This window comes from Syzygium oleosum, unplaced genomic scaffold, assembly GCF_021117445.2.
Source record: "Syzygium oleosum isolate NSW1041296 unplaced genomic scaffold, Sole_v2.1 Sole_v2.13, whole genome shotgun sequence".
NCBI classification, from domain to species: Eukaryota; Viridiplantae; Streptophyta; class Magnoliopsida; order Myrtales; family Myrtaceae; genus Syzygium; species Syzygium oleosum.
This window is the reverse complement of record NW_026607497.1, coordinates 10,603,691-10,624,378: the sequence shown is the minus strand read 5'-3', so window position 1 is coordinate 10,624,378 and position 20,688 is coordinate 10,603,691. Positions and strand designations below refer to the sequence as shown.

Here is a 20,688-nt window from a genome sequence, read left to right as displayed (position 1 = left end):
CGCCCCACATAGGATGATCGATGTCGACTTGACTACCATGTTAGCGATTTTTTGCCAAAACTAGCTGGAATGACTACATTGGCAATTCTTTAAAAGGTGTAGGATTAAATTTTGCAAATTGTCAAAAGGTTTATGACTTAATTAGCACAATTGAAAGGTTTAAGGCTAAATTGATAAGTTGTCAAAAGGTTTAGAACTAAATTGGTCACCGTATAATAGATTTAGGACTTTTTGTACAATTTTCCTAGGCAAAGGATGAGCGTGGGCTGAAGGAAAAGAGATAATAGGATAGGCTTAGTGTTAGTATAATGGGCTTAAAATGGTCAAAGATGAGCGTGGGCTGAGTTTGGTTACACTTAAAATTAGGCTTGTTTTTTTTTATTAATCGAAAAGGGGCTTGATTAATAAAGCCCTTTTCAGCTTACCCTTGCGTAGCCCAAATCTGACTCATTTGCATGTAGACTAAACCCAAGAGTTCAGCCCACATCCTTGGAGTCCAAGTTCGACTCCACACACGGGCCAGGCCCAGGGACCTGGCTCGAGTCCCCACTTTTCGGAAATAAGAATAAAAAATAAAAAAAATCCTAAAAATAGAAAATTGGATATTTGGTTAGAAAATAGGCCTTGTTTAGGTTGTTATATTTTGGTATTAGATTTAGCTTAGTTTAGTTTCATTAGGATTCATATGGTTAGAAAAGTTATATTTCTTAATCTTTAGTGTAATTCATGACTTCTACTTGATTGATCGATGATTTGCGTATTCATTTTCGATTAGATTGTTAATTCTTAGTTTAATTTAGGATCACTTAGGATTAGTTTAGCGGATTAGTAATAGATTTAGTTTGAGAAATATAAAGAAGAAGAAAAAATAGTACTCTAGAAACATCACTTTAAAAAAAAAATCATAGAAATAGCTTAGTTGAATTTGGGGTTCACCTCAAATAATTGAATAGGTAATGTGAAGTGCCATAACCTAGGAGCAACTTGAGGGGGACTAAATGAATACCTAATATCCTAAACTCAAATTGAGACCCCAACTTAGAATGACAAAATACCGGGCTTCACTTTTCTCCACAAGTTTCGATAACCCACACTACCCATTTTAAGATAGGATACTCTCTAAAGTCAAGCTCATAGGGATTGTTGTCTTGGAGCTTAATAACAAATCCATGTCATATTCTCTCATTGATCCGTATTGGGTTAATTTATTGTACTTTACTTTTTGCTCGTTCTTTCGTTACTTCTCTAGATCAATTGATTGTGTTTCTTTTATGTTGCCTCTTTGAGTTGTGATTTGCTTGTTTTAGTTGAATGTTTAGGTTGCACTTTAGGATCATAATAAATAGAAAAACATTGTATTAACACTCAGCAGAGAGAACCTTAGGATTCATAATTTTGCAAAAGTAATGTATGGACAGCTTAGTTGACAAAAAATTAAGTTTAGGTACAGAAACAGTACTGGTTAGATAATTAGTATAATCAAAATTCTGACCCTAGATATCTTATTTCGTAGGAAGTGTGATATACTCTCACACCTCACTTGATTTCTAGTCGACCTCAATAGGTTAGTGGTAACTTCTTGTATAGAATTCTCATAGGGTTAATCGAATAAAAATAAAAATCCTAACGTTGCGTGAGGTAAGGGTTGGGGAGAACCCACGCCGATTGAGGACTATTGGCCCTCAACTCGACATATCCTCTAAACTTGTCTTTCCTTGACACCCGTCGGGAGGGTCCCAACATTTCCTCGCCTGACGTTTGAGATTTTTCATTTTGATTTGATTTAGCTTAAGAGAATTCTATGTGATGAGGAGCCGCCGAAAGGGAATAGAGTAGGAGCACTCTTCGAACACTTCGAGCAGGAAACAGAGCAGAACATAGTGGTTTCTGCGCAACTCCGGAACGGTGAATGGTAGAGGCCGAAGGTGGCTACAATGGCCTGAAATCGAAGAAAGAAACCTGCAATTGAGAGAGACCAGTGAGAGGACTCTGCTCTCTGGAAAGTGCTCCTCTCGGTTCTGTGTTGTTGTCTAGTGACTGGAGGTCTGAACTCTCGTCAATATCGAAAAATGATTCTAAAGCTGCTGGAAGGAGAGGGAGCTGATAATATTGTTGAAGCTAAGATCGGTAGCTGAGAAAAAGGTATCGAGAAATGTAGACTCTGCTAGAGGGATTGAAACAAAAACTGTTAGAAGCTATTTAGCGATTCTAATCATGCACTGAAGAAGAGAATTCAAGCATCAATTAGAACACATGTGAAAAACAGGATGTGAAATAAATCTGACATCCAATCATTGTTTGAGTTTATGTACGAAGGAAATCCGCAGAGATTTGATGGCAATTCAACAACAATTATGGGCGTACTCTACTAACCCAATCTCCTTGCGTACTGATGGTGTATTTCCGAAAGAGAGGGTTTGGTTTAGACTTTGTCATGCACATACGAAAAAATGATCGATTGTCTTTATAAACTGCCTTCCATCAAGGTGATTTCCAATGGGCGGTTGTCAACGAATAGGTATGAACGTGAAAAACAGTATGGTGGAATAATCGTCGCTTAAGAGAGAAAAAGTGGATCAATGGAAGTTGTGGGTTTTATATAAAAAAACTACATCCCTAAAAATGTGGGATCACATTATAGATAACATTCTCCTACTTGATCCCAACATTATCATCATACGAATGATCCAACCAAATCCACGAAAACTTTATGCCGAAAGAAAAGAAACAAAATACATGAATCATAGTAACATGTCCTCTAAGAACGAGTAATATCTTCGATGTACCTTTTCCTTGACGTTGTCAACAAAAAGGTATGAACTTCGAAAATCATATGGTGGAATAACCGCCGCTCAAGAGAGAAAATGCTGATCAATGATAAGGGCGGGTTTTATTTAAAAAACCACATCCCTAAAAATGTGGGATCACATTATAGATAATAGACTCTTGACTGATCCGAAACTCAAAATCAGAGAAGGAAAGGCACTTCGCTCGGTCTTGATGCTATTGTCGAGTGGTACAGAACTTGAGGAGAGGAATTTGAGCTCAATCAGATTCCGATCTCGACTATTCTTCCACGTAACATTGGCAGAGAGATAGAAATCAGCACGAGTCCTTCATTTTTCGAATCGGCATGATGAAGCTCGCAAAAGTCGAACTCTCTAGAGAAGATCCGCGTTTGATTCTGGGTGTCCATGGAGAATTCGAGAAGAGAGAAATCTCCTTCTACAATCTGTGCGAGAGATTTCAGAGGTAGAAGAAATAACCGAGAAAGAAAGACCTTTGTAGACCTCCTCTCTTTTCTCTTTCTTCAATTCACCTCCCAGAACGTAAAGACCATTTGGTATGTACTATAACACGCCGGAACGTGCCAAAATCTTTGAGAAATTCCAAGAGTTTTCTTTCATATCGGTCAATATTTCAAAGGGGTGCGCGCTGCCGTGGTTTTGATGGGGACTTAATTGAATTTCTAAACCTGGCGTGGGGTCAAGTCATAAATTATTGAAAGTTTAGGACCTAAAGAAACTAAAGAAATGAAAGAATTCAGGTTGAATTTGACCAAAAAGGACCGGGTTAACCCAATTTGGTGCAATTGAACCCAATTTACGTTTGATGTATAAGCTGGGTTGAGTCATGATTATTCTTCCGGCTCCGAATCCGTCTAGACATTCCCTAATTCCTGTACTTACCTCGGATAGTGGCCATGTTATGAAATTACACCCGATGGGGTTCGCTTTAAATTGAAATGCCTAGTTGACCGTATCGTAGAAGTCAGGACGTTCAATCTCCCGATTTCCGGACTCCTGAATCTCCCGTCGATTGACATTATCATCGTCATGCTTGAGGTTACAAAATGTTAATGTCTCTGAATCAAAAGTGCAAAAGAAATCAAATTGAAACAATGAATGTAAAATAGACAAACGAGGACGTTTTTGTAATGGGTCAACTGGCCAATTCGACCCTTAATTTTAATGTCGTGTCCAAATGACCTTTTGGTTTCTTATAGTGAAAATTAAAATGCTAAATCTACGATGCGTCTATAAATCCCAAATCCAGAAGTGAGATGCGAAACTGAAGCGTTCTCCTTCTCACCCGCTTCCACCCCGGCGCTTCCTCCGGCAACTCCTCCTCGCCCATGGCCTCCGGAGCCCTAGAGGCCGCGGAGCCCCAAGGGGCGGCGGCTCCTCCTCCCCCCGGTCGAGGGCAAGGAGGAGCTCCCCGAGAAATCAGAGGTGGAGGAGGCAGATCAAGAGGACCGAGAGATCGCCGCTCCGGAGGAGGAGGAGGAGGCCGAGGCTTCCGACGAGGAGGCCTCGGCCGAAGATGACGACGGGGACGACGCCCCGAAAGAGAAGGAGAGCGAGGAGAATCCGAAAGGAGGGAGCTCCGTGGAGAAACAGGGCGTGCCCAAGAGGAGGAGGAAATCGAGCGCGGCGAAGGAAGATCCGGCGACGCCCGGAATCGAGCGGCCCACCAGAGAAAGGACATCGGTGGAGCGGTGTTCCGCTCATGCCCTCGTCAGGACGCCCTCCAGCAAGGGCTTCTCCATCGAAAAGGTACTGGCACGCTTGGACTCTCTTTTTTGATCTTTTTTTTCCAAAAGGGATTAATAGCTTGCTGGTATTTCAGGGTCGTGGTATACAGCTTAAGGACATTCCCAATGGTATGTTTCCAGCGTTAATTGTTTCCTCGTGGTTTACAGTGGGTCTGCCGCCTCTTTGCCCAGTAGTTCTCTTGTGGGGAGTTACTTGTTATCTTAGTATATATGCTCTTTTGAATTGAACGGCACATGACCTTCGACTATCTCCGGGTTATTGTCTTGAATTTGTTTATGTTGCCCTGAATATTTCAATGTCTCAAGCTGTGTGGAGGCTGATTTACCCTGCAGAGATGGTTTTGCCACATTTCGCATTTTGTGCGGTGTCTCTGTTCCTTAAAAATCTTCATGCTAGATTGTAGTCTATATGCCTGGAGAATCTGCATCCTAGGCAACATCAAGCTTTATAGTCTAATTACTATTTGCCAAAAATTTGTGTTTGAATATTTGCTTATTGTCATATCCACGGTCACTTTGGCTGAAATCCAACCATCTTGTGGGTTGTAATGGCGAGAATAATCTACTGCCTGGCATCAGCTTCTGTTTATAAACTTTTGCTTGTTTGATTTTTGTTAAAAGTGCACAGCTAATGGTCCATCAATACAAGTAATTTGGGGAAGTATCACCTTCGTGATCATGACCTCTCCATCACAATTTTTTGAGCATTTCTAGGGTTTGAATTAGCAAAGCAGAAATTGAGATTATGATCATCAGAGAAACAAATGTTAGAGTCAGCATTTGGCTAGGATGCACCGTTCTGTTCTCCATAACACCAAGCCACCAGATGCGTTACAAGGCCTTCGGGTTATGATAAGCTGATAAGATTTTATGCAGACGCTAGTTACGAGAAAATTCTAATAACTAGTAGAACCAAAGCATGATTGTTGTTTTTTTCAGAATGACTTGCATGTTGAACTTCATAGTTACATGCTGGTATGATTTTCCCTATCTAGAATCACGAGCATGTTGAAGTTCATGTTTCTCTGTTTATCACACACGGTAATGCTCATGTAATATGAATGTGAATGCTTACCTAATTATGCGCTGAACAATGATTGAATAGTCTCCAATTAAGATGTGGTATGGTAGAATAGCATTCTCTGAGCTCATGGATGTCATGGCCGTTATGGGCTTGATATATTATATGATACATCTTCCATCTGCCAGATTGTATGCTTCAAGTAACTTGGAAACTGAATGGTGATGATCCTTGTGTTAGATATTATATGTTAGTTAGTGACTGACAAACAACGCTTTTTTTTTCAAGGCTTAATTTCTGGGTCAATCGATATGAGGTTTCACGGGTATTACTTTTAAAGAGAAATATTTGTCCATATTTTCTGTCCTAGCTGTTTATCGTAGGTCACCGTTCACCAGTACAATATATCTGTGCTAAAGACATGCCTCTTTGGATAGGTAGAACTTTTATTTTCTACTTGTGTGTGTGTATCTTGGATTGAATTTTTGTGGATGGTTCTTGAGTTGGACACTGGCTATTTTATCATCTAATACTATCATGCAATAGGTCAGATAGGCACCAGTATAAAATTCTAATTGTAACCTGTGATCAGGGTTTATATTTTATTTTAACTGTCCTTTTTTGTCAATGTTGGTCATCCTTGGTCTGGGTTCTTCTCTATATTCGTATATGTTGCAACATATGTTTATGTTTTATATGCTTATTATGTATTCTGCATTGCAGACCAGAGATGGTGGTAGGTTGGTACCACTCTCATCCTGGCTTTGGATGTTGGTTTTCTGGGGTGGACATCAACAAGCAGCAGGTCATCTCTTTTACTCTAAATTTCATTCTTATAAGGACCAAGCAAATTGTAATTACAAATGGTATGGCCTTTTTGGCTTTACAACCACTATTGGTTGGTGATGTAGTTTAGCGTTATGATAGCATGGCATGCAAGTCTAGAAGTATAACTATGGAGTTTCTTTTATTCATCAACCTATTTTCCCTATAACGTTTTTTCCCCAGCCTCCTTATGAAAACAATGTTGGTTTGGAACACAGCCAAATGAACTCAGTTACATTGAGTAGAAGTATCAATAGCTTTGATCATGAGCAACACATTGACATGAGAGTTAACGTCTTTTTGCTTTTCCTTTCTTGTATACTGAGATTCTGGTCTTGATGGAGGTGGGTGTTTGGCAACCATTGGGCGATTCAAATTAGAGTAACATTAAATTTGTAAAGATGATCTACTAAATTGATTTACTAAGTTATGTTATAGACTGTAGCTGAGCTTGCGAACAAGGAGGCCATATTCAACATTAAGTAGAACTCTGCTGCATCAGTCAGTGAACCAATTTAGTGGACTACTAGTCTTTAGATACCTGGCATTATTCTCTAAATTATCTCAAGAGCTTCTCTATTGGGAGTGGTGTGTGGATGGTTTTGGTTGAAGGTTGTGGCTTTGGGGATTCAATCGGAGAGTTGTTATTTTCATTTTGGTTGACTGTATCTATTTCTGAGCAGTAAACTTTTTTTAGCGCGAATCCAGGTGCCCCATGGTAATCATATATCAGGACAAGTTCGTTTAACAAATACTCCCTCTGTGGAGATTAATGGCGATCACTTGCTTCAAGAGGTTACTAGAAGCAGAAGACCAGTGTATGATTTGGACGAGAGGAACTGTCTTGGTATGTCAAATCTGGGGACTTCACCTACAACCATTGACATGGAGAAGGTTAGAAGGTTTGGTTGCTAGACTTGGTGGAGCCAAGAACATATTCTATGAACTTTTTTATGATAACAAGGCTGATAACGCCTTTTGGTTGGATAGTTCCTCAATCGAGAAGGTCTGTCTTGAAAAGGAAGAATGCACCTTTCAGTTTGGTTCTTTATTTATGTCATTCTTGTGGAAATGTAGATGAATGTATTTCATTTTCATATTATTATAATATTTTGATGTTATTAAGTGCTTAATCAATGTTAAATATAAATTCCAAAAATTAATTTTGCTTTTAATTAGGTTTAACATCGAAAAATAAAATAAATGATTTTATCGTACGATCACAAATTACAAAAGTTCGTTGCAAAAATAAAATTTCGTCGCGGAGTTCGTCGCAAAAGAATTAATAAAAAATCGTCGCTAAATTCGTTCATGAATAATGTTAATGGCAAAAGTAAAAAAATTTTATGGCAAATTAGCGACGAATTTTGCCACCAATAAGTTCGTCGCAAATTACTGACCAAAAAAAAAATTTAATGGCAAATTAACAACGAATTTTGCCACGAATATATTTCGTGGCAAATTAGCGACAAATTTTGCGACTAATAAAGTTCGTGGCAAATTAGCGACGAATTTTGCCACGAATAATTAGCGACAAATTTTGCGATGGCGTATTAGCGACGGAATTTTCCTTCGCAAATTCGTGTAGCGACGAATTTTGCCAAATTTTTCGTGGCAAAATTCATCGCTAAAACCTAATTTTTTTTGTAGTGTTGCGACAAATTATTTGCGACAAATTTTGCGACGGATAAAGTTCGTGGCTAATTTGTGACGAATTTTGCGATGAAATTTCCGACGAATTTTGCGACAAATAAAGTTCATGGCTAATTTGCGACGAATTATTTGCGATGAATTTTGCGACGGATAAAGTTCGTGGCTAATTTACGACGAAATTTCTGACGAATTTTGTGACGAATAAAGTTCGTGACCAATTTGTGACGAATTATTTGCGACGAATTTTGCGACATATAGAATTCGTGGCTAATTTGTGATGAATGAAGTTCGTAGCTAATTTGCGACGAATTTTAGCGACGGAAATTGAAATTTTCCATCGCAAAATTTTGCGACGACGAATTAGCGACGGAATTTTTTCCGTCGCTAATTCCGTCGCAAATTCGATTAGCGACGGATTTTGCCAAATTTTTCGTCGCAAAATTCGTCGCTAATCCCTTGTTTTTTTTTGTAGTGTCCGGTTGCATCATTCCGGCTTTTGGAACTCTTACTTTGGGTTGCCAAAACTTGCATTTGGTTTTATGCTGGAAAACTAGGGTTAACAGGATCACAAATTCCTTGTTAAACCAAGATCCAAGTGCATTGTTCAAGATTTTGGTACTTCTACCATCTTGGATCACCAAAAGTTGGTTAGCATTAAATTTATAACGCTGATATCAGTTTAACAGAAATATTCCAGAAACCGTTGATGCTTCAAGTGATTAACAATAAACAAAAGAGTAGAGATAACAAGATTGAGCTAAGTATAGGAGAGGTTCAGGCCCGCTCCTTACTCCTCCCTTCAAGTACAACCAGCCCAGCTGCCAACCAAGGCTGCGTCCCACTACTTCCACCAAATATGTTACAACTCATATCATCTATTTGCCTCTATAGTAAAGACCCTTGTACAGAACCCGCCGCTCCTTTAGAACGGAACCATGGTCTCCTATCAATGCCCCCATATAGTTAAGCCTCTCCCTCTCATTTAAATTTATAAACACACTCCGCAGTGCTTACTAGAGATAAGATGATACAAAGATGGTTCAAAATACGCTCGAGGTCTTTCTAAGTTTAGCACAAGTGGAAGTACAAGAATCAAGGTGTATGCTATTCATATTGGTCGTATTCTCGTTATAGACTATTCTCGTCTCCTGCTTCGAATTCAAGTCCTCAATTCTCGTTGATCCAAATGTCAGAGGTCCCTTAGCCAGCCGTTATTGTCTTCCACCCTTCCATCCTTGTGTGAATCTTCCTATGGCCTTGTATCAATCAAAGTCAATTAATAGGTCCTTGAGATTTCCTTCCATGTAACCACCAATCAGCCGAGGTTCCTCCATATCCGATTTCATCAATTAGCTACTGCATATCCTAAAGTTCCATTTAATCAATAGGTTGAGCACGACGATAATCTTCACTTTCTTCGGATGGTCATGTCTACATATGGTTAAAATCTTCATCAAGTGGATGTCCAATCACCCTAGGTAATTTCCATACATCTTTTGAGAGATCAATACATATGCTTCAGCAAATGTTCAGTCTTTTCCATGATATACGTATATTTAGCTTTTGGTTGGGTTCAAATACAATTTTTATTAAACATAATTCCATCAATCATTAGGTCTTCAGATTGAATCATTCATTGCGGATTCCGTTCAGAGCAGCTTACTCCTGTGATTAAACATCCTGCTTCTTGCATATGTTTACAACGCTTCCAGCTTCTATTCTCCTGTCCTTGGTGGGCATGTTCTTTTCTTTGATTACATAACCTAAAGTGGTTATTTACTAGCACCCCCCTCAAAAGATTCCTTAAAATGATAACCTTTTGGATAGGACAACCATGAATCGGTTATCCAATCAGTAGCCACTCACTTTAGACGTTTTTTGTTCCAACAAATGAGGATATTCTTCATCTCGGTGCCTTTACTGTCCACTTTTTTCAGGTGGATGGTTGCTCTGGGATGAATGCCCTGGCGTGGGACTAGTCAATCGGTTCGATGTCAATGAGGTCTTCAAGTGTATGATCCACTGGGAAACTGGAATGATTAATCTAAAGCTGTGGTCAGAGGAGAGGCCTGTTTCAAAAGAGTTCCCCCTGAGGATTTCTCATGAATAAGAGGTTGTAAGAATGTCCTGAATTTTCCACATTCCACTGTGAAATTAAGAAACTGAGAGGCCAAATAAACATTCGAGCCGCTCCGGTTGTCTAGAAAATCACGTCGTTGCAGTGTTTTTAGTGAACAACAGGAGCATTATCCCAAAGGAGAAAGCGCACTTATGAGCGTTTTGCTGAAGGTTTGTCATATCACGTCTCATGTGGTCATTATTACTGAATTCCAATCACAAGCTTGTCACAACCGTACAAAGCTTGTTTTTTTTCCAGCTGTGACCATTGGATGGCCAAACCCGTTATGATCTCTGCTTATGCTTCCACAACCTGCATCTACAAGTAATATTTCGAATCAAAGTTCAGTGGGAAGATCTGCAGAATCATCACAGTTAGCCAAATAAAGAAGAAGACACGATTCTCTGTTAACATGTCACTAAAACTAACCAAAGTATTCTTTGGAAGACCGTATATATAAATCAGCCAAGGGAATCCTATAAAAAAACAGATCAACTAATTATGATTTAGCCAATCTAATCACTTGATCAGGTTTTGCCGTCAGCGGTTGTACTTACAGCCGATTAACAAAGTTTCAGGGTCTTCTTCACGGGCTCATTTTCATCACGTCAGGGTGATTCATAAAAATGAATTGAGATTTCTATCAAAGAAGCCAAGAAGCTACTTCTAGAGATCTTCCCCAGGGACGAGTGTGTTTCGAACTGCAGGGTGGTCTCTTCTTCGAGGTAACCAACCACTCGGTGGGTGAATTTGGGAGAGATCAGGAAGTAGGCATCGAAGAAGACGCCCTGGACTGCAAGGACGAGTGCACGGCCGCACCATCTTGGCCTCAAAACCTCCATGAAGGTCATGAGGTGCATGCGTTCATTCTCGGCTTCTTCTAGTAGAGCTTTGATCCAACCACCACCGTGCTTGAACTGCCTTAGCGATTTGCAGTGCAGAAGCATTCCTCTGACCATGGCGGGTAACCGCTGTCACGGTCTCTAGCATCATCGCTCGCCAGCCATATCTTCTCTGTTTACAAGAAATAAATGTTCATGTCAAAAACTCTAGGAATGAATCGCACTCTAATGCCCTTACATATCAAAGATACGAATTCAACATAAAAAAACAAGTCCAGCCCCGACGATGGACAGTGGCCGGAAAGAAGACAATCTGCCCCTAATTGCCAATCAGATGCATGAACTCGTATTGTGAATGCATATATACAATGTCAAAAAAAATAACAAATACTTTGATATTTAATAAAGAAAAGTCCAACATCAACTTCACATGATTTTATAAACATTTGAGGTGTTCCGTTAAAATAAAGATTAATTCTTAACAGCTAGAAGCAAATATAAAACCCCTAAAAAATAAAAGACAAGAAAAGAAAAGGTCGAGTTCACAATTAGCCATTCAAACACCACTCTAAAACTTTGTCCAAGAAATCTCTGTCCATTTCAAAGAGCAATGAGAAAATACTGAGTGGGTCTGACGTCCCACTAAGGCCAAAAAACCGCTCAATTAATTGGCCTACCATCCTTTCGACCAAAAAACAATTGGCTTACCACCTGTCCAAGTCGGACACATGGCAATCGATGAGTGAAGTGGCCTATTGGCCTACGTGGCGTGTCAGACCCACCAAATATTTTCTTGATAATTCCTTTTTTTGTTTTTTTGGTCTCCACAGGCACAAGTCCACGTAAAACATTGACTAGTCCATGCTCAATGGAACACCGAGATCATGCAATCACGCGTTCTAAGCTAAGATATTCTAAAAGATGTCAACATGCCTAGGCCTGGTGTGTAGGATCAGCCTATAAGACAACTTTCCGATCCCATGCGGCTTTACAATTTTGGATGGAGAACTACGCGTCTACCCCCTAGATTGGTAAACTCATTATGAGCAGAAACAAGTGCGAGATCGCTCGCTAAGACTTGTTCATATTGTGATCCTTGCTATAAAAACAAAAGAGAGTTTATGTTTGGATTAGTGGTGCTAGCCCAAAGAGCACACAGCTTTACGTGGGAACAAAAATTACCAGACGAAGAGAAAACTTTAAATATAACATTTTGGGAGATGAATTTATTGTTGTTATTTTTTTTGAAATTAGACATGTTTTAACTTACCAAAGATGAGAACACTTTAAGTTTGGAAAGTGTTTGAGATTTAAGAAATCGTCATTTGAAGTGTTCGATATTTAGGGCGTGCATGATAACCATTCTGTTTCTATGTTTTTCTATTTTTCTGTTCCTGGAAAGAGGTTTGGAACAGAAATCCATTTGGTAACGCAATTTCATTTTTCTATTTCTGGAACAAATTTTGATTTTAGAAATAGGTTTACAACAGAAATGAGAAGTAAATTTTTTCTACTTTTCTATTTCTGGAATTTTTTCTTGAACGACAGCTACCGACACTCATTAATTATCTAATCGAGAAAATTTTTGTAATTTTTAATGGGATATATATTTTTACCATAACGTGTGCACACTACGTTATATATTTAATTTGGATATTTATTTGTGATTAATTTGGCTGCTCTTAACCTTTTTTAAGAAAATGGTTCTATTTTAGGTTTTTATTTGAAAATTTTTCCTTATTAATAAGTGTGTTGGAGTGCTCTCTAATAAAACCCTTTTTTTTGTGGGTCGTACCACTTAAAGTTGGACATCCCTTAATTCATTACCTATCCTCCATTCCAACCATTGTCGACGAAAATTCGAGTTGACAAATTTACTTATAAATTTTCAAAATAGTAGCCTAGGGAATATTGTCAGTCTGCCACTAATCTTTTCAAAATACCAATTAGTAGCCTAGGGAATATTGTCTAGTCTGCCAGTACATGCAACTCGGGCAAAATTCCAAATTCTTTCGTAAAGCCATCTTTTTTCTCGGACACGAAGTAATATTGCGGGTAAATAGACTTGGAAAGGCTATACGTTTCCCATCAACCAAACACAAGTTATGTACAAAACCATGCACGAAACATTAAATCAAGCGATGATTGATGAACGACAAAGGATGACTAGGTAATCCGAATCAATGCAAGATTAAAGATAATAACATAGAATAAAAGCGCGCATGCCTGTGTTGCCTAATCGAGCAATCCCAGTTTGAAGACATCCGCTCATGGAAGAGGGATTAGGTTAAAATTCTGCGGACTCTTGATATTGGCACGAGAGACTAACCAAGATAAGAATAATCCTTATCTTGACCGAATTTTTGAATCAATCTCGACTTAATCTCCAATCCCGAGTTAATTCGAACCAATTCGATTTAAATCATCGTAATCTAATCATAACTTGTGCCCCACTAAGATCGTCCTCTGGACCGCCGCTCGAAAAATAAATTTTTTTTTATATAATATACGAGCAAATGTTTGCCCTGAAACCATCCTTCTTTTTCTCCGGGCAACACCCCAGCAAGTACTTCTTTTAAGGCCTAATTCCAAAAAAAACCCCAAACTTTACACTTTGTCCCAATTATACCCTGAACTTTTTTTTGTCTCAAGAAAAACCTCAAACTTTTCTCCGAGTCCCAAATCTACCCTACCGTTATAACTCTGTCCAATTAACGTCGGAAAAAAAAAAAAAAAAAAAAAAAAAACACAACACCGGTGCGGCGTGGCCAAGCCTTCGCCGGTGGCCGCCGCCACACGCGCCAGGGAAGGAGCGGCGGCCCTCGCCCGGGCCTTCCGAAGGCCGGCGACCTCGCCGACCCGGCGAGTCGCCGGCGAGGGCTGCGGCCCCGATCGGGCGAGGTCGCGCCCTCCCCCAGATCGGGGCTTGCGGCCCTCGCCGGCGACTCGCCCGGGCGGCGAGGGTCTCCGGCCTCGGGAGGCCCAGCGAGGCCTCGCCTGGGTCGGCGGCCCTCGCCTGGGCCTTCCCGAAGGCCGGCGACCCTCGCCGACCCGGGCGAGTCGCCGGCGAGGGCTCGCAAGCCCCGATCCGGGGAGGGCGCGACCTCGCCCCCAGATCGGGCCGCAGCCCCGCCGGCGAGGGTCGTCGGCCTTCGGGAGGCCCAGGGCGAGGCCTCGCCCGGGCCTCCCGAAGGCCGGCGACCTCGCCGGCCTCGGCGAGTCGCCGGCGAGGGCTCGCAAGCCCCGATCCGGGGGAGGGCGCGACCCGCGCCCGGATCGGGGCCGATCCCCTCGCCGACGAGGGTCGTCGGCCTTCGGAGGCCCAGCGACGCCTCGCTCGGGTCGGCGGCCCTCGCCTTTCCGAAGGCGGCGACCCTCGCGCCTCGGCGAAGTCGCGGCGAGGGCCTCCAGCCCCGATCTGGGGGCGAGGGTCGCGCCTCGCCCAGATCGGGGCCGTAGGCCCTCGCCGGCGACTCGCCCGGGCCGGCGAGGGTCGCCGCCTTCGAGAAGGCCCAGCGAGGGCCGCCGCTCCTTCCCGGGCCGTGGCTGGGCGGCACCGGCCGAAGGCTTGGCCAGCGCCCGCCTCTTTTTGCTTTTTTTTTTTTTTTTTTTTTTTTTTTCGACGTTAATTGGACGGAGTTATAACTGTAGTAGAGATTTGGGACTCAGAGCAAAGTTTGAGGTTTTTCTTGGGACAAAAAAAAGTTCAGGGTATAATTGGGACAAAGTGTAAAGTTTGGGGTTTTTTTTGGAATTGGGCCCTTCTTTTAAGCGTTCCCTTTCCGTGCTGGCTCTTTTTCTAATGCACAGGTGGGTGGGGACCAGCACGGCGTCGTCACGTGCTTTTTTTATAACTAGAGACAGAAACAACAGAAAGCCAATGCTTTTTGTTTCTGTTCTTCTCCAGTTCGAAGTCACCGTCATTCCCAAAGTGGCAAAAAGGTGCTGCTGCTGCTGCTCCCAACCACTGTTGTTTAATAAAAAAAAAACCAAAATGCTAATGAAGAGAAAACTGTCCCCTTCCCCAGAACGTACCTCCTCCTCCTCCTCGCCGCAGACCGACCGCACTCGCTTTTCTTCTCGTTCCACAGTTTATTGTATATTTTTTAGTGTATTCTACCTTCATTATAACGTGCGCACAATGTATTGTATATTTAATTCTGACCCTTATTCGATATTAATTTAGCCACCCGGAACTTTTTATTTTTTAGAAAAGGATTATGCTCCGGTTCTTCATTTGAAATTTTTTTTCCTTATTAATAAGTGTGTCGGAGCGCTCTCTAACAAGATCGTTTTTTTAAGACCGTACCAATTAAAGTAGGACACCACCTAATACATTACGTATTCCCCCGTTCGAACCATTATTGACGAAATTTTGAGTGGAAAATTATGTATTTCTTTATAAAAAGGAAAAAAACCAGAAAGAAAGGCACCCTAAGTAGGGTTATTTAAAAAAAATTAAATTTTAGATACGTGTAATTATGTTGAATTATGTATATATCCTTCAATCCTTTACATTGGTCAATAAAAGAAATAAAAGTTACCCAATATGTCAAACCTATCCATACCACTTTCTCCGCTTCGGTACGAATCAATGGTAGTTTGGGGTCAGACCAGTACGATTCGGGCTTGTCGTGCCATATCGATGGCGTTCGATTAAACTCATTTGAGCATGTTAGCTTGTATTGCCCTTGTTCCCGCTAAAATGACTTGATCATAAAAAAAATGCTAAAGAAGAAAATAACTAATGCCGCCAAAAATTTAATGCCTCTTACGATACAAATACCAAAAATTCTTGCATTGCAAAAATCTTAAACTATACCCACCGCAATGCAAATATCCATTTTTTTAAAGGAAAATTACAAAATCGGATAAAGTTCGTGGCTAATTTGTGACGAATTTTGCGATGAAATTTCCGACGAATTTTGCGACAAATAAAGTTCATGGCTAATTTGCGACGAATTATTTGCGATGAATTTTGCGACGGATAAAGTTCGTGGCTAATTTACGACGAAATTTCTGACGAATTTTGTGACGAATAAAGTTCGTGACCAATTTGTGACGAATTATTTGCGACGAATTTTGCGACATATAGAATTCGTGGCTAATTTGTGATGAATGAAGTTCGTAGCTAATTTGCGACGAATTTTAGCGACGGAAATTGAAATTTTCCATCGCAAAATTTTGCGACGACGAATTAGCGACGGAATTTTTTCCGTCGCTAATTCCGTCGCAAATTCGATTAGCGACGGATTTTGCCAAATTTTTCGTCGCAAAATTCGTCGCTAATCCCTTGTTTTTTTTTGTAGTGTCCGGTTGCATCATTCCGGCTTTTGGAACTCTTACTTTGGGTTGCCAAAACTTGCATTTGGTTTTATGCTGGAAAACTAGGGTTAACAGGATCACAAATTCCTTGTTAAACCAAGATCCAAGTGCATTGTTCAAGATTTTGGTACTTCTACCATCTTGGATCACCAAAAGTTGGTTAGCATTAAATTTATAACGCTGATATCAGTTTAACAGAAATATTCCAGAAACCGTTGATGCTTCAAGTGATTAACAATAAACAAAAGAGTAGAGATAACAAGATTGAGCTAAGTATAGGAGAGGTTCAGGCCCGCTCCTTACTCCTCCCTTCAAGTACAACCAGCCCAGCTGCCAACCAAGGCTGCGTCCCACTACTTCCACCAAATATGTTACAACTCATATCATCTATTTGCCTCTATAGTAAAGACCCTTGTACAGAACCCGCCGCTCCTTTAGAGCGGAACCATGGTCTCCTATCAATGCCCCCATATAGTTAAGCCTCTCCCTCTCATTTAAATTTATAAACACACTCCGCAGTGCTTACTAGAGATAAGATGATACAAAGATAGTTCAAAATACGCTCGAGGTCTTTCTAAGTTTAGCACAAGTGGAAGTACAAGAATCAAGGTGTATGCTATTCATATTGGTCGTATTCTCGTTATAGACTATTCTCGTCTCCTGCTTCGAATTCAAGTCCTCAATTCTCGTTGATCCAAATGTCAGAGGTCCCTTAGCCAGCCATTATTGTCTTCCACCCTTCCATCCTCGTGTGAATCTTCCTATGGCCTTGTATTAATCAAAGTCAATTAATAGGTCCTTGAGATTTCCTTCCATGTAACCACCAATCAGCCGAGGTTCCCCCATGTCCGATTTCATCAGTTAGCTAATGCATTTCCTAAAGTTCCATTTAATCAATAGGTTGAGCATGGCGATAATCTTCACTTTCTTTGGATGGCCATGTCTACATATGGTTAAAATCTTCATCAAGTGGATGCCCAATCACCCTAGGTAATTTCCATACATCTTTTGAGAGATCAATACATATGCTTCAGCAAATGTTCAGTCTTTTCCATGATATACGTATATTTAGCTTTTGGTTGGGTTCAAATACAATTTTTATTAAACATAATTCCATCAATCATTAGGTCTTCAGATTGAATCATTCATTGCGGATTCCGTTCAGAGCAGCTTACTCCTGTGATTAAACATCCTGCTTCTTGCATATGTTTACAACGCTTCCAGCTTCTATTCTCCTGTCCTTGGTGGGCATGTTCTTTTCTTTGATTACATAACCTAAAGTGGTTATTTACTAGCACCCCCCTCAAAAGATTCCTTAAAATGATAACCTTTTGGATAGGACGACCATGAATCGGTTATCCAATCAGTAGCCACTCACTTTAGACGTTTTTTGTTCCAACAAATGAGGATATTCTTCATCTCGGTGCCTTTACTGTCCACTTTTTTCAGGTGGATGGTTGCTCTGGGATGAATGCCCTGGCGTGGGACTAGTCAATCGGTTCGACATCAATGAGGTCTTCAAGTGTATGATCCACTGGGAAACTGGAATGATTAATCTAAAGCTGTGGTCAGAGGAGAGGCCTGTTTCAAAAGAGTTCCCCCTGAGGATTTCTCATGAATAAGAGGTTGTAAGAATGTCCTGAATTTTCCACATTCCACTGTGAAATTAAGAAACTGAGAGGCCAAATAAACATTCGAGCCGCTCCGGTTGTCTAGAAAATCACGTCGTTGCAGTGTTTTTAGTGAATAACAGGAGCATTATCCCAAAGGAGAAAGTGAACTTATGAGCGTTTTGCTGAAGGTTTGTCATATCACGTCTCATGTGGTCACTATTACTGAATTCCAATCACAAGCTTGTCACAACTATACAAAGCTTGTTTTTTCTAGCTGTGACCATTGGATGGCCAAACCCGTTATGATCTCTGCTTATGCTTCCACAACCTGCATCTACAAGTAATATTTCAAATCAAAGTTCAGTGGGAAGATCTGCAGAATCATCACAGTTAGCCAAAAAAAGAAGAAGACACGATTCTCTTTTAACATGTCACTAAAGGTAGCGAATGATAACCATTCTGTTCCGGAATGAGTTCCTGAACCAGAAATAGATTTTTCTATTTCTAATTCCTGGATGAGTTTCTGAGAAAAAAAACTCGTTTGATAATGACAAAAAATTTCTATTTCTAGAACAGAAACCCGTTTGATAACAGCACAAAATTTCTATTTCCTGAAATAAAAATCCGTTTGATAAACAACAGAAAATTCTATTTCCAGGAACAAAAATCCATTTTTTTAGAAATGAAATAAAAATAATAAAAAATCCAAAAAATTCATAAAAATCTTTAAAAAAATTCAGAAAATCCCAAAAAATTGAAAAATTCCAGAAAAAATCATCAAAATGTCGAGAAAATAAAAAAAATTTAGATTTCGGGAAAATAGGAAATTTGTTGAACTTTTTCAAAAAAAATCAAGAAATCAAAAATTTCAAAATTTCACAGAATTGCTTAGAATACCTGTGGCCACCCACTTTTAGTGAAATTTAAATTTTTTTAGGTGCCCAAAAAAAATCAAAAAATCAAAAATTTCAAAACTTCACAGAATAGTTTAGAATACATGTGGCCACCCACTTTGAGTGAAATTTAAATTTTTTAAGGTGCCCAAAAAAATTCAAAAATTCAAAAATTTCAAAACTTTGCTGAATGGCTTAGAATACCTGTGGGCCACCCACTTTGAGTGAAATTTTAATTTTTGGAGGTGAAAAAAAGTAAAAATCAAAAATTTCAAAACTTCACAGAATGACTTAGAATACATGTGGCCATCCACTTTGAGTGAAATTTAAATTTTTTTAGGTGAAAAAAAACATAAAAAATCAAAAATTTCAAAACTTCACAGAATGACTTACAATACCTCTAGCCACCCACTTTGAGCAAAATTTAATTTTTTTTAGATGCCCAAATGGTATTTTTTATTTTTTTTTATTTTTTTTGGTTCCTAAAGAAAATTAAATTTCACTCAAAGTGGATGGCCACATGTATTCTAAGCCACTCTGTGAAGTTTTGAAAATTTTTCTTTTTTGCTTATTTTTATTTTTTTTCGAGACCTAAAAAAAATTAAATTTCACTCAAAGTGGGTGGCCACAGGTATTCTAAGCAATTATGTGAAATTTTTTATTTTTTTATTTTTTTTGGCGCCTAAAAAAATTTAAATTTCGCTTAAAGTGGATGGCCACATGTATTCTAAGCCATTTTGTGAAGTTTTGAAATTTTTTCTTTTTTTCTTTTTATTTTTTATTTTTTTCAGCAACTAAAAAAATAAAATTTCGCTCAAAGTGGGTGGCCACAGGTATTTTAAGACATTCTGTAAAGTTTTGAAAATTTTCCTTTTTTGCTTATTTTTATTTTTTTTTTGGCATATAAAAAAATTTAAATTTCACTCAAAGTGAGTGGCCACAGGTATTTTAAGCTATTCTGTGAAGTTTTGAAATTTTTTATTTTTTTCGGCACCTAAAAAAATTTAAATTTCACTCAAAGTGGATGGCCACAAGTATTCTAAGCCATTCTGTGAAGTTTTGAAATTTTTGATTTTTTGCTTTTTTTTATTTTTTTCGACAGCTAAAAAAAAATAAAATTTCGCTCAAATTGGGTGGCCACAAGTATTCTAAGATATTCTGTGAAGTTTTTAAATTTTAGAATTTTTTTTTGGCAACTAAAAAAATTAAATTTTGCTCAAAGTGGGTGGCCATAGGTTTTCTAAGCCATTTTGTGAAATTTTGAAAATTTTTATTTTTATTTATTTTTTTCGGTACCTAAAAAAATTTAAATTTCACTGAAAGTGGGTAGCCACAGATTCTAAACCATTCTGTTAAGTTTTGAAATTTTTGATTTTTTGCTTTTTTTTCTCACCTCAAAGATCGTGACTTCCATATGAATATGTGTGTTGAAGAAAATGAATTCCTCAGAAATGGTTCTCACTTTTGTTCCAGAAATGAAAAACCAACTTTTTTTTTGTTCTCATTTCTGGTTTCAGAATCAGTTTTGGAAGCAAACTTGTCCCGGAAATAGAAAAATGAAATTGCGTTACCAAACGGGTTTCTGGTCCAAAACTGATTCTGGGAACAAAAAACTAGTTCTGGACAGAACCAGAATGGTTTTCATGCAGCACCTAAAACTAACCAAAGTATTCTTTGGAAGACCGTATATATAAATCAGCCAAGGGAATCCTATAAAAAAACAGATCAACTAATTATGATTTAGCCAATCTAATCACTTGATCAGGTTTTGCCGTCAGCGGTTGTACTTACAGCCGATTAACAAAGTTTCAGGGTCTTCTTCACGGGCTCATTTTCATCACG

The 20,688-nt window shown here is 39.4% G+C and overlaps 2 protein-coding genes across 2 annotated transcripts; one reads left to right on the top strand and one right to left on the bottom strand.

Moving 5' to 3' along the window:
- The first annotated feature begins 3,901 nt into the window (after window positions 1–3,901).
- LOC130139803 (DEK domain-containing chromatin-associated protein 2-like) lies at window positions 3,902–7,473 on the top strand. The gene is made up of 4 exons (XM_056317506.1): window positions 3,902–3,907; window positions 4,155–4,556; window positions 4,630–4,663; window positions 7,099–7,473. The coding sequence occupies exons 1-4, from the start codon at window positions 3,902–3,904 to the stop codon at window positions 7,314–7,316; spliced, it is 660 nt and encodes a 219-aa protein (XP_056173481.1). The 3' UTR covers window positions 7,317–7,473.
- Window positions 7,474–10,781: 3,308 nt separating this feature from the next.
- Window positions 10,782–11,132, bottom strand: LOC130139802 (ubiquinol oxidase 1, mitochondrial-like). The gene has a single exon (XM_056317505.1). It carries the CDS (start codon window positions 11,130–11,132, stop codon window positions 10,782–10,784), a length of 351 nt encoding a protein of 116 aa, XP_056173480.1.
- Window positions 11,133–20,688: the final 9,556 nt, after the last annotated feature.

What these genes read in the sequence shown, in the direction of transcription:
- LOC130139803 (XM_056317506.1), top strand. An exon ending in AGGGCTTCTCCATCGAAAAG is followed by an intron (nt 4,557 to 4,629) that starts GTACTGGCACGC and finishes CTGGTATTTCAG; the next exon opens with GGTCGTGGTATACAGCTTAA. An exon ending in GCTTAAGGACATTCCCAATG is followed by an intron (nt 4,664 to 7,098) that starts GTATGTTTCCAG and finishes AACTTTTTTTAG; the next exon opens with CGCGAATCCAGGTGCCCCAT.
- LOC130139802 (XM_056317505.1), bottom strand. Translation starts at nt 11,132, where the DNA reads ATGGTCAGAGGAATGCTTCTGCACTGCAAATCGCTAAGGCAGTTCAAG.